This window comes from Trichogramma pretiosum, unplaced genomic scaffold (assembly GCF_000599845.2).
Source record: "Trichogramma pretiosum strain Unisexual culture from Peru unplaced genomic scaffold, Tpre_2.0 scaffold13, whole genome shotgun sequence".
Lineage (NCBI taxonomy): Eukaryota > Metazoa > Arthropoda > Insecta > Hymenoptera > Trichogrammatidae > Trichogramma > Trichogramma pretiosum.
The window spans coordinates 1,114,129-1,140,319 of record NW_019641606.1 but is presented as its reverse complement, the minus strand read 5'-3'; the positions used below and the strand labels follow the sequence as shown (position 1 = coordinate 1,140,319).

The window sequence follows — 26,191 nt, the reverse complement described above, 5'->3', positions numbered from 1 at the left end:
CGTCTCTCAAGGTTTTGCCTCGGTACATATATATTCATCGTGTACAATATCTCGTATTATATATAAATACGGCTGTATTCACCTTCACGCCCTTGCTTTAAATTGACTTACACATTTTTTCCTTGATAGCAAATTTCATCGATACATTTTTACTCACTTTTTTTATGCACGTACACTGATTACATCCATTCACCTTGATAAAAAAAATGCATGACATGGCCTTTTTCTTCTCTCTCTCTATTTTACTCGAGTCTTTTGTAATGCTGATACATTGTCACGTCAAGTCTGTGTACAATTATGCTTGTTGAGTGTCAGATCCTGAGAATTAAAATGCACTACGAGAGGATTGACACGAATAACCATTTTCGAACGAGAAAACTCATTTGCGACAGGTGAGAGATGAGAAATTTCAAACGAACGAAAAGAAAAACAGTCGAGTTTTACACGTAGCGACGCATGTGGGAGTCATTGTAAGATTGAAAAAGTACATTCGAACGTGATCGCGTATCTCGTACAAAATTAATAATTTTCGTTTGATATCCGATCTGTATAGACGATCGGATAAAGGTATCGTGTCGTGACAGAAAGGGCCGGTAAAAAGATGCGTCAGTAAAAATGAAGAATAAATCACGAAGAATGCGAAAGCTGCTCCGAAAGCTGCATTAAGCTAAAAAAAACTCCCGCTCATTTATAATATATTCCTCATCGTCGTTACATCAATTAATATACCATTATCTATTAATAGATAAGTTAACTTGCTTGTAAATCATTTCGGGCCAACGTCAGCTATTTTATTTTTCAATCCGATTGCAGCTGGGATGAAGAAGAGAGAAAAAAAAGTTGTTACATTCGCCTATATATATCGAATTAAAGTAAGCTTTATAACACTGAAATTTTTTGGGGATAAGATTTTTTTGCGTAGAAAAAACTAAGTACGATCAATGAATCTGCGTAAGCGATGTTCGTGACACGAAATGCATCTCGAGATGGAGTGTAAGCGATCCTCGCACGTTTATCTAGTAATTCATATTACGGAAGACGACGACAAAAATTACAAGTTCACTTGAATAAAAAGCGAGGAAGTGGCAGCTACTACACGTACCCCTATTTGGGTAGTTTCTTGCTCGCTATGTGCTTCCAACTAATGTGATTGTGAATCTGTGACCGACCAAGCGGTCGCTGCGATAAAAACTAACTAACTATGAACACAAAGGCGGCGCTGGCCATGTACAATCGCAGTCACAGCGAGAGAGAAAGAGAGAGAGAGAGAGAAAAGCTATGCGAAAAGCGGTGAATTTGAATTTTAGGTAGTTTTTACCCGACGGAAAAAAATCCGTCGCATGTGAAATGAGATGAACCTGCTGGTGTGCATCGCGCATTTTTAAATAGATAAAAAACACTGCTGTCTTGGAAGCTGCGTAGAAGTACGTCTCGTAGTTTGCAACTTCTCCAGTAGTCAGTAGAGCACGTCTCACTTCCGCGTGGTATCTCGATACAACTTACATAATTGCCCACATTGAGGCATTTAATATTTTAATATTTTACGCCATGGGTCAGCAAATAATCAACTGCGACAAGCAACCAGGTACATTGAACTAGTTTTTCATTAGTCTAGCAGCCACACAGGTTCCCGCTTCATAATGAATACCGAAAGATGAACCTAGGTGTTTTCCTCGTATTTTTTCCGGCTGAACACAAATTTCGGAGGTGGACATCGATCCGAGTGGCAATTTTTTTGTTATTAAAAATTTAATTGTTTAAACGGCCATTAAAAGTTAAAATCGGTTTATTAGAAAAAAAGTTATGGACAATTTTGTGTTTTTTTGTTAAGTCGAGCCAAATCTACTACTTTCGAGTCTTGAACGATTTTTAATTTGTTATATATGCACCGGACGAAAAAGTTACATGAGAAACTTTTTGTTTAGAATCGTCCAAGGAGTCGAAATACATTTTTTATTTTGCAAAATAAGCAATTTTTTCGCAGTAACAATTATTTGTAAATTTTAATTCTTTTTTTCTGCTGGACACGAATTAAGAGGTTAGAAATCAATCCGAGTAGCCGGTCTATTGTTCTTAACAATTTATGAAAAATTAAATTTAGGAAAAATATAACAAACTTTTAATTTATTAATAATTAAAAACAAGTTGATTCCTAAAAGAATACAGGTTCTCTTTCCTCCTGTCGAACTATAACTTCCGCCGTGTAATTGCAAAGTTTGCAGTACAAATACATGTTCTTGCAAAAAAAATAAAATTTTGTGTTCAAATTTTTATAAATTCGTTGTCCAGCAGAAAAAAATAGGAAAAAAACATCTTTTTTTTTTGCTTAAAAAAAATTAACAAATAATTGTTATTGCAAAAAAATTGTTTATTTTGCAAAATAAAAAAGTATTTTGACTCCTTAGACGATTCTATACAAAAAGTTTCTCTTGTAACTTTTTCGTCCGATGCATATATAACGAATTAAAAATCGTTCAAGACTCGAAAGTAGTATAATTGGCTCGACTTGACAAAAAAACACAAAATTGTCCATAACTTTATTTCTAATGAACCGATTTTAACTTTTAATAATTCAATCTCTTTGTTTTTTCATTTAGAATAGAATGACGGACAATTGTTTTAATTTATTTTCAATAGTTATCGAGTTTTGGACGTTTAAACAATTAAATTGTTAATATAAAAAAAAACTGCCATTCGGATCGATGTCCACCTCCGAAATTTGTGTACAGCCGGAAAAAAAACGAGCAAAACACCTAGGTTCATCTTTCGGGATTCATTATGAATCGGGAACATGTGTGGCTCCTAGACTACATCCTTTTTTCTTTTCGTATATTTATCGATTTTCCTTTTGTTTACAATGCTACACGCTGTATATGCACTATGCACGAATGCCTTGACTCATTTTCGTTTATTTCATGTATCCATTATTCGATACGATATAATAATTTGAAAGAAAACATCGCGCTACTGATGACTCTTTTGCATGAGGAAGCTGCGGAGAAAAAGGTCTTGTGGGAAATTAAGTGCGTCGCCAAGTAATCTTGCGCACTCTCGAGTATACATACATCTCTAGCGCGTCCTTTTGTAATGGAAATGCTGTCAGGCAAAAGCGCATAATGCGGTAAACTCATGTATTTGCTGCTACTGCTGCAGCAGTTTCCCGAGTCATGATCTCTCAGAGTTTCCATCATAATTACCGTTTTCCTAATTTTTTTTTCTTTCTTTTACGACTCACAAAGTCATCTTGATAGAGTGGCCTTAGCGAGCTTATTTGGTCCTATTGGATTATATTATTCGTAAAGCATTCGAGGCACATTGTGTGTGTATATCAGTGTTTGAGCAATCGTTTTGAAAACTCACGAGTGTAAATCTTAAACTTTTCGGAGCAATTTTTTTTAACTCTTAGAGGATCAACGTACACGTCATATGGCGCCAGGTTAATAATCTGAAAATATTTGATGATAATTTATGCAAATGTCAAAAGCTTCGGATAACTTCCATGAAGCAAACAATTGTTGTTGAAAAAAGCATATTTTAAAATGCTTCCAATGCCAGACCAGGATTGAGGTATAATTTTACTTTGAAATAGTTTATCAAATTGTCTCAAAACTTGTAGCCTTGACTCGGTGTCGATCTTTTAGCATGAAAGTATATAATACATTAAATAAAAATAATTTCACCTCAGATTACATCAAGAAAGAGAAGCCGTACAAAAGTGCCAAGTACGAGGCAGCCTTCCGGGAATCACTCGAAAATCCGGAAAAATTCTGGTCCGATATCGGCCACTATGTGGACTGGACCAAGCCATGGGATCGAGTGCTCGACAACAGCAACGAGCTCTTCACCAAATGGTTCGTGGGCGGCGAGACGAACGCCTGCTACAACGCCGTGGACCGTCACGTGGCGGCGGGCCTCGGCTCGAAGGTCGCCCTCGTCCACGACTCGCCGATGACTCAGACGATCCGCAAAGTCACCTACGCCGAGCTGCTGGACCAGACCTCGAGACTGGCCGGGGTACTGCACGATCTGGGGGTGAGGAAAGGCGACCGAGTGATCATCTACATGCCGGTCATTCCCGAGACCATAGTGGCTATGTTGGCGGTGGCTAGGTTGGGCGCCATCCATTCGGTCGTTTTTGGCGGTAAGTAATTCAAAAATTCGAGCGTAGCGCATTTGATTCTTGTTGGAAAAAAAGCAGAGCGCAGGCACAAAGCTCGAATCGATATGCAATTTACGACAGTCGTGCTTTTGGAGGCTGGATTATGCCTTTTTAATAGGCGCCCGACTGTACAAGACTTTATTAATAAAGTCGCGCGTTGTTACGTGCGCCATCATTAAAATCCGTTTCTGCTGCTGTGCTTTTGCCGGCTGATACGCGCCGGGAGATTACGCGTCACGCTGCATGTGGACGCGTGACGATTGAAAAATTCGTTATCTTTGTTATGAGAAATAGCGTAAAAGTTGGCATGTAATCCGCGTCGCTCGCCATATATCCTATACATAGTTTTCTGCGCAAACTTGGCTCGTGCCTCGACTGATATCGTACACGTTGGCTTGCATGATGCATCGTGGTACGTAGGCTACGCAGCCAAGGAACTCGAGACGAGAATCAATCACGCCGAGCCAAAGGCCATCATAGCTGCTAGCTGCGGTCTCGAGCCCAACAAAGTCGTCAGGTATTGTATATCGACATATATATCTATGTATATAGGGCATTTGCATGTTAGCCTCGGTGCAGGCGCAAAACTTGGCTAATTAATCGATCGATCCACTATATATCGTATTATCTGGACCAGAGACACGAAATAATGGAGACTCGGTTGGAATTGCTGCACACAGATACGCGGACATGCTGAACGAGGCGCTGAGCAGCGTGAGCGCGCCTCGGCCCAGCTGCCTGATCTTCCAGCGTCGGCGGATCTGGTCGGCCGAGCTGCTCGATCGCCAGTACGACTGGGACGAGCTGATGGACTTGGCCGAGCCGCGTCCCTGTGTGCCCGTCGAGGCCAACGAGCCCCTCTACGTGCTCTACACGTCGGGCACGACCGACAAGCCCAAGGGTGTGCAGAGGCCACTGGGCGGCCACATCGCCACTCTGTGCTGGAGCATGAAGGCCCTCTACGGCATGGACAAGGATTCGGTCTGGCTCGCTGCGTCGGATCTCGGCTGGGTCCTCGGCTCGTCCTACACCTGCTACGCGCCTCTGCTCTGGGGCTGCACCAGCGTCATTTACGAGGGCAAACCCGACAGGACGCCCGATTGCGAGCAGTACTTTAGGTACAACGATCCTTTCCTTTCCTTTGCTTTATCAAGGGCTCAAAGGGGGCTTAAATAATTATTATTTCTATTTATAGTATTATAAGCTGAAAAAGTGAAAAAAAAACATTTTTTTCAGAAAACAGGCATAAGAGCCTTTTTCAATACCCCATTTTAAAGTACTTTGTCCAGTTAAATACTTACAAACACTTAAATTAACTGGTATCAGCCTATGACCCTTCAGTGACCTAAGTTGTATGTCATTTCATTTCCTTTGATGGATTATTATCCATCAACGCAATCTCAAGCTAAGCATAAGATCAACTTTGACTACTTCCACATACAATTTAATAGAATATTTTATTCATTAATGATTACTTTTGATAAATTTTAATAAAATATTTTATTAAATTATATGTGGAAGTAGTCAAAGTTGATCTTATGCTTAACTCGAGGTACCGTCGATAATGATCCACCAAAGAAAAAGAAATCACATACAAATCAATCGTGTCATGCAAACACTTGGAATCTTACGGCAAACAGCTTAGATATGCCAAATGCTCATCGCTGAAGGTTCATAGACTTATACCAGGTAATTTAAATGTTTGTAAGTATTTAACTGGACAGAGTACTTTCAAATGGGGTTATTGAAAAAGGCTCTTATGCCTGTTTTCTGAAAAAAATTTTTTTTCACTTTTTCAGCTTAATACTATAAATAGAAATATATAATTATTTTAGCCCCCTTTGAGCCGTTAATCGAGCTCTGTTTAACTCTGTTGCGCGTGCGTCTGCTCCGCAGACTCGTCGAGCAGCACAAAATCAACGGGATATTCACGGTGCCGACGGCCTTCAGAGTGCTGAGGGCCGTTGATCCACGCTCGCTCGTGGCGAAAAAGTACTCGCTGAAAACGTGAGTATTTAATGTACGATTTGCCGGTGCGACTGGCGTGTTCCCGTAATCCGCTTGACGATCTGGCATTTTCTGCACGACCAACGACGCAGGCTGAAGGTCATATACGTGGCCGGCGAGCACTGCGATCACGAGGCCAAGACCTGGGCCGAGAAGAGCTTCAAGGTGCCGATTCTGAATCACTGGTGGCAGACCGAGACCGGCCACGCCATCACGGCCACCTGCCTCGGCCTCGAGCAGAGGAGCGCCGATCAGCCCGAGTTCAGCGCCGGCAAGCCCTTCCCCGGCTACGACGTCCGCGTGCTCAGGGAGGACGGCAACGAGGCCGAGCCCGACGAGTTGGGCAGGATCGTGGTGAAGCTGCCCCTGCCACCCGGCACCCTGTCCAGCCTCTATCGAGCCGACGACAGATTCAAAGACACCTACTTTTCCAGACATCCGGTGAGTGTGACGAGTGTGGCTATTCGACAATCGATCACGACGATCGATCCCATTTCGCAGGGCTACTACGACACGATGGACGCGGGCTACGTGGACGCCCGAGGCTACGTCTACGTGACGGCCCGCGACGACGACGTCATCAACGTGGCCGGACACCGGCTGTCCACCTCGGCCGTGGAGAACGTCGTGTTCGCCCACCCGGACGTGAGCGACGCGGTGGTGTTCGGCGTGCCGGACCGCACCAAGGGCCAGATCCCGGCCTGCCTGTACGTGCCGAGGCCCGGCCTACCCGGAACCGAGGAGCAGCTGACGGCCGAGCTGGTGGCTGGGGTGCGCGACGCCATCGGGCCCGTGGCCTCGTTCAAGGTCGCCGCTGCCGTCGAGGCGCTGCCGCGGACGCGCACCGGCAAGGCCTGCAGAAAAGCCATTTCCGATTTGGCGAGCTCGAGACAGATCAAGGTATCGACTTACTTCCGATAAAAATATTTGTTGCTTTCCACGATAATGGACGCGATACAAGATGCCCGACTTGATTGGATTTTTCAGATACCGAGCACGATAGAGGATGCCTCGGCCTTCATCCAAGTCAAGAGAGTCCTTCAGAAATTAGGCTACGCCGAGAACGCGCCCGATCCCGTTTAGGAATGCTGCGGCAGCCAGCTGCGACCTGAAGCTCCACCTTGTTAATACTTTTTTACCAACTTTTTTTACGAATAAACTTTCTGAAAACTATCAATTTTCACTTAATATTCGTTTAACGCTTGTTGCATCTACAGACGAACGTTAAATAAATTTATACACGATTGTTTTTTATATACGTTTTGCCAGGTAACAGATACGAAGCAAAATAAAAGTTATGAAATGAAAATCGATCGGGCAGTTGATTAAACCAAAAAATAAATTAAACGTCGATGTAGAGGTAATGCGAGCGGAAAATGAGGGGCTAGCCGATAACGTAATATTCGTCCTCTATAAATGGCTCATATATATGTAATAAAGTTAGCCAGGATTATTTGCGGCTAGATGTAAGAGAAATTTGGACTAGGTGTGCCACGCGAGGATAGGGCAGAAATGTGCCATCAATGGCATCAAACACTATGTGTACATCTCACACGAGCTACGGGATGTGTACTCGATCTCTCGCGTACGTCATTTGGCGCGGCGCGTGGGGAATTACATCACACGCGCGCGCACATACACACACACACACACGCACACAGTTCATTGGTTGAATTTACTTAGTAGTGTGTGTATGCAGAGAAGCAGAAGCTCGCGCGTCGATGCTGCGCGAATACGTGCTCAGCTTAGCTGATACGCATCGCGGGCATCCCTTATATAAATTCAGCGCCAAAGGAAAGAAGAGAGCGAGAAGATGCGAGTGTACATTTACTGCTGCGTTAACTCGCAAAAGGAAATAAAAAGTAGATCGCGAGCGTGCCGATCGTCTGACGCAGCAATAACGCCCGTGAGCTCGAGAAATCAAACGTTTAGAGATATCGTTCAGCTGCATAGCTCGGCCACGTCACGCCGCGTTACGAGACGGGGCAAATTGAAAATTCTTCCGAGCATTTTTGACGCGAGCGTAATTCGGGACCTCGTTGCAAGTATATTTCGCTCTAGACGACGATTTATATATGGGCTATATCGCGTCAACTGTCCCCCCNTGTCCCATCCTTGGATCAGAGTTGTAATTTGATTTTTCATATTTAACTCTGCTTTCCAAGAGTGAATATGAAAAAATGATTAGAACACGATTTTTTTATGTAAAATTTGATGAGGAATTCAAATTTGATGTCAAAAATCATAATTCAATCATTTTTTCATATTCACCTTTGGGATCGCTTACGCGATATAGCCCATAATATTTGTATACTTGTACACTCTAGTTCGATAATCGATATATGATCTCACATCGAGTCCGACAAATCCATCGTCGAGCGAAAACAAATCTGTGGTGGAAAGGCAAAACGACTTAAGTCCATATTTTTTGCTCCCTATCATCGCTATGATGCGTCTTTCAATTTCATAAGTACATGGTTCAAAAGCTACCTCATAGTAGCTTAAAACATCATAGGTTCAGACCTCAACTCGTCCGCGTCTAGTTAGGCTGGCACAATCAACTTAAAACGCGTTTTTCTCGAAATTGCGAAAAATGGACTTAAGTCGTTATGCCTTTCCACCACAGAAATGATCTCGAATCGGAGCATTTATTTACGCGAACTCCATCGCTCGCTTCATCGAATACGAGTATTAAAATGAAATCAAAATAAAAAGAGGGAAAAAATGACGTGATAATCGCGGCAGAAAGTAGTGATGAATCGAGATTTAAATTCAAACGCGCGCGTATAAATATAACTGCATGATTGCCAAGTAAACAAGTTGTACTGTATAGGGAAAGGATCGATGCTAGCTGACACGCTCGCTTTATGCAACGGCGCAAATCCGAGCGATGCACCAATTTTACAATGGTTTAGAAAATAATGTACTCTACCTCCTATCGGTACGTGTATACGTGTAGGCGCCTCGTGCGCGACGATCGTGTGTGTGTGTGTGTGTGTGTGTGTGTGTGTTTAGCGCAATTTATTCGTCGCTGCAGACGCCTGCGTACATGCGTATACAGCCTTGTACATTATACGCGTCGATGTGCTATATAGATGTGCCTTACAGCATTATTCGTCGCGATCGCTCTCGATTTGGCTTCGACGCACGAGACAGAGATGCCGCGCTAGGATCTCCTATGTAGGACATCGACGGAGGGGAAAAAAATTCAAAATCGACGCATCTCTATTGCAAATAAAACGTTGTCAGCTGCGAATTCGCGAGAGCTCTTTATCGAGAGACAAGGCCACTCGCGGAACGGCTAAACTCTACGGGATACACGCGACCAAAGCTGCGAACCGTTGGGGACACGATGAGTTTCTGCCAGGCGGAAAACAATCGACGCGATCGCGAGGCCAACGAGATGCGGAAGACGTTGGAAATTCAATACAGACGTATATTTTTTCGCGCGACATCCGACGTGGCGCGAGCCCGGCCTCATCGTATCAGATCGTTATTACATCCTCGGCTAATTAACTATTCCAATGAAAAAAGATGCGAAACGGCCGGCGACTTCTTGCGCGCTGTATAAGAGCGGCAATGTCAGGGGTCGACGAGTTCATGACTGTATCGGTGTGTCCGCGTCGAGCACACGTCACGACGTTTTCGCGTATATCTGTGTGCGCGCGTATGCCTGTGCAGGTAGGTTTTAGGAAGTTTCGATAGTAGTAGTCGAGCGACGAATTGAATTGTCACTACTTTTGCTGCACATCGCACGCGGGCTTCTGTCAGTTTGATTTGAGACACCGACGAGACTGACTCGGCCGATTTGTTTATTATTATTATTTTTTTTTTACTTCTTTTTCTTCTTTTTTTCTTCTTCTCTTTTTCGCTTCCTTTGTTCTTCGCCCAGTGGTGGCGGATAATTTGTACCTTGGTAATTATTTAGTTTGTTTTTTTTTGTATACATACCCCCCTTTTTAGCCAAACTTTTGCATCAAGTGCTCGATAAAAATTGTGTGCGATCGTTGTTAAATTTTGTGAATCGATCTTTCTTGTGTGCTCTGTGACTGTGTGCTCGCCGATTGCATTGGTTCTTATTTAAGAATTTTTTTTCTCTTTTCATTTTTATAGGCAATTTAAAGAAGAAAACAAGAAAAATGAAAAAAATGTACGATCAAGTTCAGTCTGACTTTGCCGAAGTCAAAAATAACAACAGCAACAACAGTTCGGCGAGATCGAGAGGAAGAACCGACGGATCAGGTAACGTTGAAACTTTTCTTTCGGCGCTAATAAAATTCTTTGAAATGCCTCGTCAAGGGCTAAGCCCGTCTTATTTTTCGCGCTGTCTCGGCAATCGGAAAATGACGAAAAGAGTCGCAAAATGAGCTGCCAATAACTCGCGCCTATTGCATAATGAATCAAAATCGATAAAAAGACGTCATTCGCATAATATGCGCTTCGATATTACAATGTGATGGCTGTTGTGTTGGCCTGCAAGACGGTCGTCGTTATTTAACGTATCGCGCGCACACGGGAAATTCATCGGGTCTTGAAACAAAAGAGATAATTTACATACGCGCATGTATATTGTCAGAGAACCCGAGTATACTTTGCGAACATACGAAAAAGATGGAGATAACACGTACACACATACACAAAAGCTCACAAATCGATGCCATAATAGTACGCGTCGGATATTTAATTAAATGAATGCGAGAGGAAAAAAAATAATACTAAAGAGAGAGATAGAGAGAAATTGTGTGGCTGTACTGATTGGATATTGCTCGAGGAAATTACTCTGATTCTAGAGAAATACGTATCGGATGCTTGCGCGAGATAATGCGTGGGAGTAGCACTTTTTCTGCCGTTTATTCCGAGAAAAAGGATTTTGCCGACTCGTAAAAAAAAGGTGAAATTTCTAGTAAAAAAGGCGCTTGAAAAAGGGTTAATTTTTTCTCTTTGTTTTTCATGGTAAATAAGCTCGTGTGACGATCGAACGGAGAAACGTCCGAGACGTTGCGCTCGTAATAATTCGATTCGTTGGCATTGTCGACTGCTTACCAATGTGGGTATAAATTAAAGCGAGGCCTCGTCGATTTAAAACTTCCGTCGCTCGGCTTTTTTTCGTACTTTTTCTCTCTCTCTCTCTCTCTCAGCTACCGCTTCTTTTCTTTTATTTCCAAGACTTTTCGATGTCTAGACCAATGTAATTGACGAAAAAAAAAACCCGTTACTTTGTTGCGCTCGCACGAACAGATTACATATTCGGTCAGAATCGCTACAGAAGCGCTCAATACGAGGAGGCGTTTCGTCGATCCATCGAGAAGCCCGAGGAGTTCTGGGCCGAGGTGGCGCAGTGCGTCGACTGGACCAAGCCCTGGGATCGCGTCTTGGACAATTCCGATCCGCCCTTCACAAAATGGTAAGCGCAGTATCGATCAAATAAGTCGCCTTTATGAGATAAGTTCGCATCTGCGGAGCGTTAATGGTCAACACGATCGAGACTCCGAGGGAGAAAATTACTTTTTTCTCGAAGCGGATTAAGAGATGCGCTATTATAACGCGAGGTATACATAGGATGGTTAGAGCGCGGCCTCGTTGCAGGTTCGTGGGCGGCGAGACGAACGCCTGCTACAACGCCGTGGACCGTCACGTGGCGGCGGGCCTCGGCTCGAAGGTCGCCCTCGTCCACGACTCGCCGATGACTCAGACGATCCGCAAAGTCACCTACGCCGAGCTGCTGGACCAGACCTCGAGACTGGCCGGGGTGCTGCACGATCTGGGGGTGAGGAGGGGCGACCGAGTCCTCATCTACATGCCGCTGATGCCCGAGACGATCATCGCCATACTGGCCACGGCTAGGCTGGGCGCCATGCACTCGACCGTCTTCGGAGGTATTCCACTACGTTTTTTTTTTTGTTCTTCTCTATACTCGAACGAATCGACTAATTCATGTATGACGCGTCAGGCTTCGCGGCCAAGGAATTGGCGACGAGAATCAATCACGCCGAGCCAAAGGTCATCATAGCTGCTAGCTGCGGCCTCGAGCCCCACAAAGTCGTCAGGTACTCGAAAATATTCTTGCCTCCCTCTCTATCTGGAAAATAACAAAAGTGACACGTTGACGCAAAAATTGCGCGCGCACAGATACACGGACATGCTGAACGACGCCCTGACGCAGATATCGGTGGCCAGGCCCCACTGCGTCGTTCATCAGCGGCGCAACGTGTGGGTGGCGCCGCTCCAGCCGGACCAGTACGACTGGGACGAGCTGATGGACTTGGCCGAGCCGCGTCCCTGTGTGCCCGTCGAGGCCAACGAGCCCCTCTACATACTCTACACGTCCGGCACCACGGGTAGCTATATCCTGCTTGCAACGATACATTTTAATATTAATTTTATAAATAAGCAAAAAAAAAAGAAAAAAAAAGAAAAGTCGAATTGACGATGATGTGTCTTTTTCGTCGACGCTCAGACAGTCCGAAGGGTGTGCAGAGGCCACTGGGCGGCCACATCGCCACTCTGTGCTGGACCATGAAGGCGATCTACGGCATGGACAAGAACTCGGTCTGGTGGGTCGCGTCGGATCTCGGCTGGGTCGTCGGTCTGTCCTACATCTGCTACGGGCCGCTGCTCTACGGCTGCACCAGCGTCATGTACGAGGGCAAACCCGATAGGACACCCGACGCCGGCCAATATTTCAGGTAAATGTCTACGAGAGATCGGCTTACTAATTGATCGTCCGATCCCGCGCGCCAAATTCTCGTATATAATTATATCAGCCGTATCGCGTGCGCTGAAATAATTGCGCTTTCTTCGGCGTACGCGTGAACGCTTCGACTATCGAGGACGCGACGAGGCAACAACAATTGCCTCGTGCGTTTCTCTCGAGAGATCACGAATCGAGTCATTTTTTTTTCGACGCACATTTTCCCAGCTGTATAGTATTCGATTACAGCCAGAAAAGTAAATGTCCAAGTTATGACTGATTATTGCGCGTTGCAGAATAATCGAGCAGCACAAAGTGAACGCGCTGTTCACCGTGCCGACCGCCTTCCGAGTCCTGAGGCGAGCCGATCCAGAAACACTACTGGGCAGGAAATACTCCACCAAGTCGTAAGTTTGCTTTCGCATCTTCGTTCTCTTCTTTGCTTCTTTCTCTTATTTTTTCTACGTGGCTCAGCTTGAGGACGATCTTCGTGGCCGGCGAGCACTGCGACTACGAGGCCAAGGCCTGGGCCGAGAAGACCTTCAAGGTGCCGATTCTGAATCACTGGTGGCAGACCGAGACCGGCCACGCCATCACCGCCACCTGCCTCGGCTTGGCCCACAGTACCAATCCGCCCAAGTACAGCACCGGCATGCCCTTCCCCGGCTACGATGGTTAGAAACGACCTATAACGACATTTTCTTCGAACCGAACTTTTTTCATTTCCCTTTCGTTTCCTTTTTTTGTTGTATCTATAGTTCAAGTTTTGCGAGAGGACGGCAGCAAGGCGTCGGCCCACGAGTTGGGCCGGATCGTGGTTAAACTGCCGCTACCACCTGGCACCATGTCGACCCTTTATTTGGCGCCGGAAAGATTCAAAGAGAATTACTTCTCCAAGTACCCGGTAAGTTAGATCGATCCGATTCAATTTTGCCATTTTACTCAGAGATCGGCCGTCAGAGAGAGAAATTAGAGCTTCCGGGCTCCTCGTGAACGTGCGCGTGGAATTTCCAAATGTAATATTAAGCTCTATCGTATTAAAATCTGATGGAGGAAAATAACGAGTCAACTGGTCGTTTTCAACAGATTATTATAGATGGATTCGTTGACATTCAATGCTGGTAAACAACAAATACACATCTTCCAAATAAAACTTTTACTCAATGAAAGTTTGTCTTAACAAAGTGCGTCAAAAGAAGAGCTCCAAAATTCGGGGATTACATTCATTTCTTTTTAATTTTGTCCGCGGAAAGTATTGTGCCAAGTACCAAAATCGACTCTTTGTTGGGACTTTAGTTTTATTATTTTAATTTTTATACGCGTCTATAGACGCTCAATTATCAAACTACTAATGTACTATCAAAATACCGTGCATCAAACAACTCAACTACACTTTCAGCAGTGATCATTTGCATGAAATTTTTTTTTTTTTTTTAATTAATTGGACAATTTCGGGGACATATTTGGAATCTTCATTGAATTTTTTCTTGTCACCGGCTCAAATAAATAACTTCTGGTTTCTAATTTCCATTCATTATGAATTACTTTTCGGCTATGCGATATGATTTGCCGATGTCAAATACGATCAAGAGAAGACCATTTCCATTGTAACCATAAAAAAAAACGAAATTTCAGGGCTTCTACGACACGATGGACGCTGGCTACATCGACGAGTTCGGTTACGTTTACGTGACTGCGCGCGACGACGACGTGATCAACGTGGCTGGACATCGGCTGTCCACCTCGGCCCTCGAAGACGTGGTTCTAAGTCATCCAGACGTGGTCGACGCCACCGTCGTCGGCGTGCCCGAGCCCACCAAAGGCGAGATTCCGCTGTGCCTCTATGTGACGCGCGATGGTAAGACGAAATTTCGCCCAGTGCCATGTACCATGATATTACGAAGGAAAACAGAAAGAATTATTCGGTGACTCGGATCGGTCGTTCTTTTCTTACAGACAGAAATACGAACGAGGAGTTGATCAACGGCGAGCTGGTCGCCAGAGTTCGCGAGCTGATCGGCCCGATCGCGGCTTTCAAACTGGCTGCCGAAGTCAAGGGGCTGCCTCGCACGCGCTCCGGCAAGACCTGTCGGAAATCCATTTCCGATCTCGCTCGCTCGAAACAGATCAAGGTTCGCAAAAATTCTTTTCTCCGTACTCCATTGCTTCGTTTGAAATGCAACCATTTTCATTTTTCCCCTTTTGTTGTGTTTTGCCTTCGTTTTTTCAGATACCGAGCACGATCGAGGACTCGACGGTTTATCGCGACATCATGCAAGTGCTGAGAAAGCTAGGCTATGCCAAAACGGCCCCCGAGCCGATATAGGAGACGATGTGACTATTCAAAAGACACTCGTCGCTCGTTTCTGTGTATAGTTTTTAAATATTAATTTCTAATTTTATGAACACATGTATGTTTTATTACCGATGGTTTTACACGCTATTATTCATAATTACTATCGCACACGCGAAAATGGAACTTTTCATTTAACGCAATAACGTGACAAAAACAATTATGTTAATAATAATAATAATAATGATAATAATAATAATGATTAATCATAAGAGAAAGCACGTATGAATTTTGTTGCTAAACTATTTTTATTTTGGTCTTTTGTAGAAAAAATACGTAATTACATGCGTTTTACGCAAGCTATTGTCCTAACGATTTGCTTTTTTCTAAAAAAAAAAAAAAATAATTCGACGGTTAGATAGAACCGTACAGTCTCTATATACAACTTTACACGATCTCGATCATGGAAATTATTTAATTTTTGCGCTTTTTGCGACGGTTACGAGACGTCTTATTTTTCACTTGCTCCGCTTCTGGCGTAGATTTTTGTGCTTCTTCAAAGCTGTCAGATTTTCGCTTCGCCGCAGCAACAGGCTTGTCTGTAATCATTGGTTCTTCAAGTGTCACGGACTCCAATTTAATCTCTTCCGTTACATCTTCTACATTACTTTCATTCGGCGTCGCTGAACAGGCTGGTACACTAAAGCCAGGAATCTACAACAACAAAAAGGCGGAAAAAATTTATAATTTATAGATAATACATAGATTTTATAAAAATATGTAGAATGTTAAAAGTCAGTTTCTGTCACATTAAATGTATCTTTTAAAATGAAATGAGACTCCGGTGCTGCTTTTAATTTACAAATCATTATCATAATTACCTCTGGCTTGACGAGCTTGAACACGAGCTTCTCGTGCTGCACGTTTGTGCGATCGAGACTCAACTGAACTGTAACCTGATCGAACGAGCGGAACGTAACATCGTTCCATCTTTGAGTGTGCTCTTCTGCATCGTATATAAATGTGACGGCGGATTTTTCATCCTTCCTGCTGAGATATAACGTACCCTCGAGACCGAATTTCGGTATGAGGATCTGAAGCGCGTTTTTGCGCACAAACAGGATATATCCTTCCTCGTCTTGAACCTTGTTTCTGAAGAAGAGCTGAAAAGGCGAGCGTCGAGCATGAATTAGAATTCGTTCGCTGCGAAAGAGATTAAAGTATTTATGACGTTTTATACTTACATGTGTGTTTAGCGCAACCGAGGCTCGGCCAGCATATTGCGCCATTCTGTTGCGGTAATTGAGGTTGTGACAAAGAGCGTGGCTCCTCTTCTTGTCCAAAAGATCCGAGAAAGTGGCATCGGCTCCCACGCAAACCGCCAACAGTCTATGAACTATAACGTCCGCGTATCTGAGGAAAGAAAAATAAAAGAGCTTGCGTAAAAGATCGGTACGAGCAAGTTGACCGGAGTCGATCGTCGACGAGAAAAGTACCTTCTGATGGGCGAGGTGAAGTGAGTGTAAATTGGACAAGCCAAGCCGTAATGGTAAAACTCGGCCTCCTGCACCATGCCGCTGGTAAAGTAGACAGCCTGCATCATGCACCTGGTGGCGAGAATTTTCAGCATCGTGTTGAAGTACGGATTGTCGTCCTTGACGGCGGCCTCGAGCGACTTGGCCAGGGCCTTGCCGTTGCTCGTGTCGATCTCGAAGCCCTGATGCCTGCCGGCCTTGATGAGCGGATCGAAATTGACCTGGGGCGGCTCCGGATGGCGTCGCAGCATCGCGCACTCGGGGAACTCCTCGACTATCCTCTTGGCCACGGATATGTTGGCCAGCAACATGAACTCCTCGACCATGGAATTGGTGTCGCGCATCTGCTTGGCCTGCACGTCGATGGGGTCGTGGGTCTCGGAGTCGACCTGGAAGCGGATCTCCGGCGAGGCGAGCACGAGCGCGCCGTTCGCGAGACGCTTCTTCTTGAGCTTCTTGGCGAGGTCGTTGAGGCCGCGCAACGACTTGGCCAGCGAGTCGTTCTGGGTCTTGTCGTCGATGCGCAGCTGGGCCTCCTCGTAAGTCATGGCGGCGCGCGACCTTATGATGGACTTGCAGTAGTCCGTGCTGACGATGTTGGCCTCGCGATCGATCTCCCAGATGCAGGAGAAGGCGAAGCGCTCCTCGCCGCCTCGCAGCGAGCACAAGTTCGAGCTGAGTAATTCTAAACGAAGGCGATGACGTTTTAAACGCTATTACATTTAATAAAGAAGAACGAAAGAAAAGAGATGAAAAAGAAAAAAGGGAGAGTACTAACCAGGCACCATGTCGATTCTCTTGTCGACGAGGTAGACGGTCGTGGCTCTGAGCGAGGCCTCCTTGTCCAGGGCAGTTCCCGGCCTAATGAAGTGCGAGACGTCGGCGATGTGCACGCCCACCTCGAGATTGCCATTGTCGAGGTCGCGGCAGTGGAGGGCGTCGTCGATGTCGGTACAGCCGGGCGGGTCGACCGAGCAAACGTCGATGTGACGCAGATCGCGCCGTTGCGCTACATCCTGTATAACACATGCAAATTATATACGTGCGTGACATTTATTTCGTTGAAAGCTTCAGGCCGTTGTTGTTGCGCGCCTTTTATGTACACACACAAGCTTAAAACTTTTGGTCGTAACATGGCATAAAATTTTTATTTTTTATTGCTCTTTCCCCTCCACACGAACACGCACACACGCACGCATAGGCGCGATTTCCATCGTGTAATGAATGATAAAATTATGAGTTGTTTACGAGTACAATTATTAAATTGAAAAATCAGAAAAATTTTAACGAGTTATGTCCGAGGACGCAAGTCTTGCGGATAAAATTAAAAGGTTATTTTTTGGAATGAAGACCGAAGAAACGGTGACGACGACGACGACGACGTTGGCACAACCAAAAAACAGCATGACGATAATCGAGAGCGCCAAAGAGTCGGACGAGGCTCGGCAGGAGGACGCGAAATATGATAATAACGTCGCGCCCCAAATCGATAATGCTCCCGTCGATTCGAGCGTCAGTTTCAAAGTGTTCAGCAAAGAGATGGAAAAGTTTCTCAATTATACCAAGGAGCACGAAAAATTACTGCGCTACTACGTGCACCAGCGTCCGCAGTGAGTTTTGCTTCCTCGTGAAACTGTTGCTTCGATCGGCCAAACTTATTTCGCTTCTTTCTCAGCCTCACGGATAAACAATTAAATTGCGACATAGACGAGCTGCAAAGTTTGATGGCGGAGATAAAGAATTCATTGATGACCGTTAAGCAGCTCAAGGCTCAGCAGAAATTAATAAGAAAGGACATAGCGTCCGTCAAAAAAAGCGTGAAAAAAGTTAAAGATAATGGTACGCGTGATATATATATAACTCTCGGCCATAACTCGCTTATCGAAATAAATCTCGTTGCAAAAAAAAAATATGTACAAATGAATAAACCGATAACAACAGAGATTCACGAGCTGGAGACGATCGTTTCGGGCTACGACAAGGACATGTTCGGTCGATGGCTGAAAAGCAAGTGGAAACCCGACGAGCTCGAGGGTTTGATGTTCGACGCGCAGGAGAAAAAGCTCGCGCTCGACAGCCTCGAGAAGCTGATCAATCTGCAGCTGAGCAAGAACGAGGACAACACCTCCGACGACTGGGAGTCCGTGGCCGACTTGGCGGAGGCGTCCGACGACAGAGCGCCAACGACGGCCACGGGCCCGGCTCCAGCTGGCCCGACTCTGATCATCAAGATCGAGCCGAAAACCGTCGCTCGGTCACAGGCGGCAACGCGACCATCGACCCACAATCGAATAAGCACGAGATTCGCTTGGGAGCAGCGCAGATTCAGGTAACGAACTTGACTCGCTATAACCGAGAGACAAGGACATGATTTTCATTTCGTCCGATGCTCGTTAGAGGCGAGAGGAGAGGCCACTATTCGTCGGCGCTCGTAAAATCCATCACCGAGACACAAGAGTCCGAGCCAGCTGCCTCGACGTCGACCAATCAGTTGGCTCCGCCAGTTGCCGAGTCGGGCAACGCTTGCCTGATAAACGTGAGTAACGAAGACGACGACGACTCTTCGGCTACGAATCACGATTCCCGAGTCGACACGGCGACCAGTGACGCCGGATTGAACCAAGAAATCTTTCATCTGCTTGGTTGACGAGGCTACGTTTAAACAAACAAAAAAAAGCAAGGATAACTTACCAGATCGGTTATGACCCATGGCAATTTGGGCAGGAAACTGAGAACTTCGTCCGAGAATCTGCTGTGGGGAATATCGTGCTCGATCAGCAGCACCTCGTTCTCCGTGTCCTTGTCGCCGATTTTGCCCAGAGCTCGGACAAAGTGACCGAGCGGGTAGCGCGAGTTGCGCGGCCAAGAGTCGATAGCGACGATGATGCGCTGATGGCACAGCGTCTCGGCTTGTCGCGTCTCGATGCGTACCTTCGGGATTTTGCGCTCGGCCGGCACGAACAGGTGTCGTGTGTTCTAAAACAAAATTATCCGAAATAAAGTAGTTGATTCGAAAAGCGTTTGTCGAGATAGAGCCTCATTGCTTACGTCTTTGAGTGGATTTTTTTGAATTATACCGCAGTACTGTCTCCACTTTCGACGGATTATACCGACGATTCGGCCGGTCGGTTGCTTTTCAGCTTCCGGTACAGTTATCTTCTCAAGAACTGCGTCTTCGTCAAGAGTGTCGCCAGGATCTTCCTCGGTTTCATCCAATAGAACAAGATCACTGGGAGCAGACCATTGATCCTCGGGTAACAATTCAATAGCCACTGTATCACCATCTATTGCTCTGTTTAAAGCCTCACGACCTTGTATCAAAATCTAAGACAAGTTCATTTAAACGATAAGATTAATAAACATTTTGATTACCTAACATTCAAATTAAAATAGATACTTACAAATTTGTCCAAGGACTCACAATTCACTGTACCTTCCAAGAAATTTTCTCTGGAAGCAATGAACGAGCCCTGAAGTAATTTGCCACTTTTAATACCATCATGAATTTGTCCTGGTGACAGGTGACAAGGAAAAAGAGGTGGTCGATTGTCACCATCCAGAGCATACTCTATCTTGGCCAATTTATCAATTAAAAAGCCAGCATTTTCCAATGAATCGACATAATCTTTCACTGAATTTCAATATTATCGTTATAGTATTATCAGATACAATGATTAATACAAATTAAATAAAATACTCACTTGAATAAACTGGTATGCCTTCGTCCTTAGCTTTTTGTTTATTGCCCACGTCATCCGTCAATAATACAGTTTTAATATTTATATCTTGACTTTTAAAGTGTCTATTGTACCACTGAGCGACAGCTCTTATAGCCTTATCATTTCTGTCATTGACAGTTTCTCCTGGTACACGAGTAACATATGTATCTCTGATGGATATAAAACAATTATATTAAAATATGATTAAATACTATTAACTTTTAATAATTTTTTGGTTAATTTACTTGTGATGTTCATTCATGAAATAGTAAAATTTTCTGCTTGGGTCACCAATTAGTTCTTCTAGTTTCTTGTACACGTTAGAACTCCTGTGTTTAACTTCATTCAACACAATCTGAGATATAATTACATTGCAAAATATGTTTTCCTCCAATACATGAATCTAAAATACATGTTAATAAATGAATAAAAAAACTTGTAAACAAATATTTATAAAGTATGGTAATTAATAAGTTATTATTCATACCTGATTCAAAATAATATTTGTGTCAAGGACCAAGTAGTATGGGCCCTTAAACAACTTACTCTTTGATCCTGGATTTTCATCATCTAATAATATAGTTTTTGGATTGCGTCCACACTTGTTACAAGCTTCTGAACCACACCAAATGTCATCTCTCAAGTAATGTTCTCGTACCACCTTTGCACAAAATGAATAATGAATCAACACTACCACTCAAGATCATGCAAATTTCAAACACATAGATTAGAAATTTAATTAAACAAACCTTGAAAATTCCATTCCTTGTTTTTCTATAAAACGAGGTTACCAAAGGTGCCGACATGGTTAAAATTTTTTCACTGTTGTATTACGATGGACCTCACTTGCACAGATGAGACTCACGTAAGCATATATGATGCTCAAACACCGAAACACGTGGGAGTAACAGTAAGTCAAGATATCAAGAAATCAAGATTGAACAAGCCGGCGGGTTATAGTTCGGTCACGGAGTAAGGAGGGCGCCACAAACTTGGGATCGTAGACGCAGCAGAAGTCGATACATCAGTTTTTTCTTTTAAATAAAATAATATGATAATAAAAATAATAATAATTATATAAAATAACTCTGGATGATTTAAACTGCTTCCAGCCATAAATAAACTTGATTGTTCACTCAGGGTATATTAAAATATATATTGAGAAAAGTTTCGATTTGAATATTAACGCAGCTGGCGCCATTGCATTAAAATAACCGGCCATGTGCGTTGAGTACGGCGCTTGCCGCTTACTCACAGTAGTGTCTTCTGCAGACTGCACGTGCTGATGATACTTGAAGTTTATTTTCATAGATATACTAACATTCGTTCATAACACTTGTTTAGCTGACAGTTTAGTATTGCAATCATGGATGCCTACGAAATATCTAAAAAATTGGAATTTGGGGTGCGTTACGATTTGAAAAGTTTTCACGAAGATGCGGTATTATTTGGGGTAAGTAAAATCTAATTATTTGTCACTTAACTGACATTATTTTACAACCTTAAACGTATAACGTTGATTGAGTAAAAAAGTGAAATTCCGACCATGTGCTTAAATTTTGATATTGTTTATGACAGTTGCTCAGAAAACCAACCTCTACGGAGGCAAAAATAAAAACCGAAAATGAACAAAAGGTTGACGAATCAGTAGAAATTAAAACAGAGCCTGATTCAGAACCTGAATCAGAATCAGAAGTTATTGAAGATGATAGTCAAAAAAAATCACTAAAAAGAAAATGCTCTGAAATTGAAGATGCGAGTGAAGCAAATGAGAGCGAATTTACCATTTTGGATGGTATTAAGGCTGGTGCGGATGGAAAAATACTAAAAGAAAAAAAGAAAAAAAAACTGATGACAGAAGAATTAAAATTAAAATTGGAACAAGAACAAATCAACCACTTTAGAAATATTCATCACATATCGGTAACAGGTGCAAAAGTTCCTGTACCTATAAAATCCTTTGATGAATTACGCAACGATTACAATATTGGAGATGATATTATTGCCAACATGAAAAAATGTGGTTACGAAGAACCAACAGCTATTCAAATGCAAGCTTTACCTGTTATGTTACAAGTAAGAAAATACTTCTTTTCCTTAATCATATACCTACTGGTATTGTAATTCACATAACATTGTTATTCATTTACAGAATAGAAGAATATTGGCCTGTGCTCCAACTGGTTCAGGAAAAACTGCTTCCTTCCTCATTCCAATAATACATCATCTGAAAGGACCAAAAAGTAAAGGTTTTCGAGCCATTATTATTAGCCCTACAAGAGAGTTGGCAAAGCAAACTTATAGAGAGTGTATTCGATTGAGCGAGGGTCGTGATTTTCGAATACACATTATAAGTAAAGTCAATCAAGCAGCTGAAAAATATGGGGCAAAAAGCTCTCAAAAATTTGGTAATTATTAATGCCTTTTAAAATTACTTTTTTGTTCATAGCATGATTTCATTAAAATCATTTTTTAGATATTTTAATTACTACTCCCAAAAGGCTTGTTTATCTCTTATCTCAAGAACCACCTGCAATCGCTCTCAATAAGTAAGTTACATGTTATTTTCATAATTTATCACATTATTATTAGATTTACCCAGTATAACTTTTAAATATTTTCTAGTGCTGAATGGCTTGTGGTTGACGAGGCAGATAAATTATTTGAAGAGGGAAAGAGAGGTTTTAAAGAACAACTTGACATAATATCTAAGGCATGCACAAATCCAGACTTACGTCAAGGAATGTTTAGTGCTACCAATACTCCAGCGGTAACAAAGTGGTGTAGACATAATTTTAAGGGTTTAGTCACAGTAACAATTGGATCAAGGTATATATTCTTTTTACACTTTACCAGTTTTGAATCTATTAAAACGTTTTTAATCCATTTGTTTTAAAGAAACTCAGCAGCTGATACAGTTGATCAGAAGCTCCTATTTGTAGGTAATGAACAAGGAAAATTAATAGCATTTAGAGATCTTGTGAAAGAGGTAAAAGTCTTGTATATTTTATTTGCCAATTTTAATATCATGATCCAACTAACCAAATAAATTTTATAGGGCTTAACACCTCCAGTGCTGGTATTTGTTCAAAGTAAAGAGCGAGCTCAAAAATTATTCACAGAACTTATCTACGATGGGCTGAATGTGGATCTCATTCATTCCGACAGAACTCAAACACAAAGAGATAATGTTGTTCAATGTTTCCGTGAAGGAAAAATATGGGTTCTTATTTGCACAGAACTTATGGGCCGTGGTATTGATTTCAAAGGTGTCAAGCTTGTAATAAATTATGATTTTCCACCTTCAGCTATTTCATATATTCACAGAATTGGTAAGCGTTATTATAAGTTCTAGAAAGAAAATAAAAAATTTTAATTTATATTTATAATTAACATCTATAACAAAATAAAACTTAATTTTTAAGGTCGTACTGGTAGAGCAGGAGAAAAAGGAAAAGCCATTACTTACTTTACTACACAAGACACTGAAAATTTAAGAAGGTACGCAAGTTTTAACACAATTGTTTTACACAATATATACAGTAATTATTTTTAAAAATTCGTTATTAAACACTAAGTTAATTACGAAGGTATAAAAAGTATACAATCCAAATGGTTTATTCTACTTTCAAAACCGTCTAACATTTAATTGATGCATCAACTCTTATTCATATTGAAAATTAAGAATTTTGAACAATAGAAAAGTTGTAATTTGACTTGAAAAGAAAATCTTTGCACCACTAAAATAATATTTTTCCATTATAGCATTGCAGCTGTTATGCGTAATTCAGGTTGTGAAATTCCTGAATATATGCTTGCTCTCAAAAAGAAAAGCAAGAGGAAATTCAAGCAGACAAACGAAGATAATAATAATGATAAAAAAAATGATAAGAGAAGTGAAAAGAAAAATGAAAAGAAAATTGTTAAGAAAAAAGTAAAAAAAATGTAAATAAAAGCTGTTGAATAATTATCTAAGTTATTAATAATGTAATCGCTTGTATGATTTATTTCAAGTTTTACTTTCTTCCACAACTACAATTCATCATTAAATTTTTAACATGAAGTGTCGGTGTATCAATTTTGTTTTTCAAATTGAGTTTTATAATCGTATCAAGTTGTATTGCGTCAAGCTACTGAGCCATCATTGCTAGTTTGATCAGAACATAATTGTGATAAAGAATCTGCTCTGCAGTGATATTCTATTGAATGTTATGAATTCAATTTTCTCATAGAATAAGCTTCTTTATGTTCATTAAATAAGCGTTCCTAAATTTGAATAGAATTCTGAGTCTGTAAAATGAACACTTGTAAACATTTTGTAAAAAGAAAGTTTATGAGTATATAATGATATTGATCATTCAAATTTGGTATGAAGCTTAAGTATTCACAAAATTTCATCAAATTATATAATTATGAACTAGAGACAGTTTGACTGTCAACCAACAGAAAAATTATCACAATTCATTTTTTCATACCACTGATTTTATTATTATTTTGTTTATACTGACAAAAAAATATATGTACTTTTCGGTATCATTTTTTACAACTGCCCTGTCCTGCCAAATGGAAATTGAAACTTGTTTTTTTCGGCTGATTCAACCCCAGATAACCAAGCCAACAGCTTCTCTAAATAAAAGTCTTGTAATGTAATAAGGTTGAGGGCTAATGTCAATATCGGAAATGGCACTATCGGTTGACATAGTAAGAAAACTATTTCCTTTTTTTCTTTTTTGTTTAGCCAAAACCACGGACAAAAGAGAAAAATTCAAACATGAGCGCAATTCAATTTCAAACAAATAATCGATTCTCAGTGAAGTCCAATGGACATAAATCTCACGTACTTACCGTTTTCGGATGCATTTGTGCCGCGAGAACTTGCGATAATGTATCATTATTCATTCAAATGATGTGTTTAAAAAGGAATTGATCGTGACGGTCGGTAAGCCAGGTTTCATGCGAGTAGTGTGTCGCGTGCGGTAGCTGCTGTCATCTACAACACCCATCTCTATGTGTGATGTTGTATAATTATGGGCATGCTACAGTATTATAATACACGCGAGAATGGGAGAAATTTTCTTTTGAAAAAAGAAAAAACGATTGCTGCTGCATTTTAACGAAATGTTGACAAAAATAATTATATATCCTTTGCGCGCTGATATCTATTTTGAAATAAAAGCTTTGGTGTGGATCATTTTATGATTCTTCAATTAACAGCAAGTTACTTAATAAAAGTTATAACATATAAACGGAATGTAAAGAAAATTATATTCTACGCAAAATCCGCGTTCGAGTCTCGTATAAAGCCAGCGAAATTTAACGCCTCATTAACGATATATAAACTTCTGTCTCGACGCGCGCACAAACAAACAAATAGTTTAACCGACTTTATACTTTGTCGTTGAACTAATACATACGCGCATGAATAAGTATACGAGCCTTGATATAATGGGTATAAGACGCTAAAATAGCGTGACACGCCGTATCCTAGTGGTTAACCATTTTCCCCAAGAATATAATACATATTATATATCCGTGTGCATTCATTGAGAGTTGTAACTTCTCACGAAAGGATTTGAAACTTGTATCCTCTTGCATTGTTGATGATAACTATTTTCAACGATATATACGTGCTGTATTCGAAGCTACGAAAGAGAGAGACGCGAGGGAGACAGCTCAACTAACTTATACTCTCGTAGATAACTTCCTTTTTAGCTAAAAAGTATAGTTAGGGGAAAGTATTATAATCTTGGGCGAGTGCACCCTCCCTCTTGACGGCTCGCTTTTGTT

General features: G+C 42.1%; 4 protein-coding genes across 4 annotated transcripts; 3 read left to right on the top strand and 1 right to left on the bottom strand.

Annotated features, from left to right (window-relative positions):
• Positions 1 to 1,518: 1,518 nt before the first annotated feature.
• On the top strand, positions 1,519 to 7,249 carry LOC106652011 (acyl-CoA synthetase short-chain family member 3, mitochondrial-like). The gene is made up of 8 exons (XM_014370728.2): positions 1,519 to 1,585; positions 3,686 to 4,141; positions 4,580 to 4,676; positions 4,840 to 5,277; positions 6,056 to 6,166; positions 6,259 to 6,607; positions 6,668 to 7,066; positions 7,154 to 7,249. Exons 1-8 carry the CDS (start codon positions 1,549 to 1,551, stop codon positions 7,247 to 7,249), a joined length of 1,983 nt encoding a protein of 660 aa, XP_014226214.1. The 5' UTR covers positions 1,519 to 1,548.
• A 2,640-nt stretch (positions 7,250 to 9,889) lies between these two features.
• LOC106652127 (acyl-CoA synthetase short-chain family member 3, mitochondrial-like) lies at positions 9,890 to 15,522 on the top strand. Its single transcript, XM_014370919.2, has 13 exons — positions 9,890 to 10,082; positions 10,280 to 10,408; positions 11,405 to 11,570; positions 11,753 to 12,042; positions 12,117 to 12,213; positions 12,296 to 12,504; positions 12,624 to 12,852; positions 13,154 to 13,264; positions 13,332 to 13,531; positions 13,616 to 13,761; positions 14,493 to 14,715; positions 14,814 to 14,989; positions 15,088 to 15,522. Exons 2-13 carry the CDS (start codon positions 10,306 to 10,308, stop codon positions 15,181 to 15,183), a joined length of 2,046 nt encoding a protein of 681 aa, XP_014226405.1. The 5' UTR covers positions 9,890 to 10,082; positions 10,280 to 10,305; the 3' UTR covers positions 15,184 to 15,522.
• A 50-nt stretch (positions 15,523 to 15,572) lies between these two features.
• Positions 15,573 to 21,312, bottom strand: LOC106652126 (exosome complex exonuclease RRP44). The gene is made up of 12 exons (XM_014370918.2): positions 21,154 to 21,312; positions 20,892 to 21,065; positions 20,650 to 20,807; positions 20,387 to 20,574; positions 20,087 to 20,316; positions 19,734 to 20,009; positions 19,377 to 19,661; positions 17,464 to 17,701; positions 16,647 to 17,370; positions 16,395 to 16,563; positions 16,032 to 16,313; positions 15,573 to 15,864 (listed from the first exon to the last, which is right to left on the bottom strand). Exons 1-12 carry the CDS (start codon positions 21,208 to 21,210, stop codon positions 15,625 to 15,627), a joined length of 3,021 nt encoding a protein of 1,006 aa, XP_014226404.1. The 5' UTR covers positions 21,211 to 21,312; the 3' UTR covers positions 15,573 to 15,624.
• A 350-nt stretch (positions 21,313 to 21,662) lies between these two features.
• On the top strand, positions 21,663 to 24,335 carry LOC106652012 (probable ATP-dependent RNA helicase DDX52; the record flags this gene model as incomplete). Its single annotated transcript, XM_023458389.1, has 9 exons — positions 21,663 to 21,857; positions 21,983 to 22,480; positions 22,557 to 22,812; positions 22,881 to 22,953; positions 23,030 to 23,233; positions 23,303 to 23,393; positions 23,463 to 23,736; positions 23,830 to 23,905; positions 24,170 to 24,335. Coding segments are annotated over exons 1-9 (1,725 nt in total), but the record flags the coding sequence as incomplete, so codon positions are not given.
• Between the last annotated feature and the right edge of the window lie 1,856 nt (positions 24,336 to 26,191).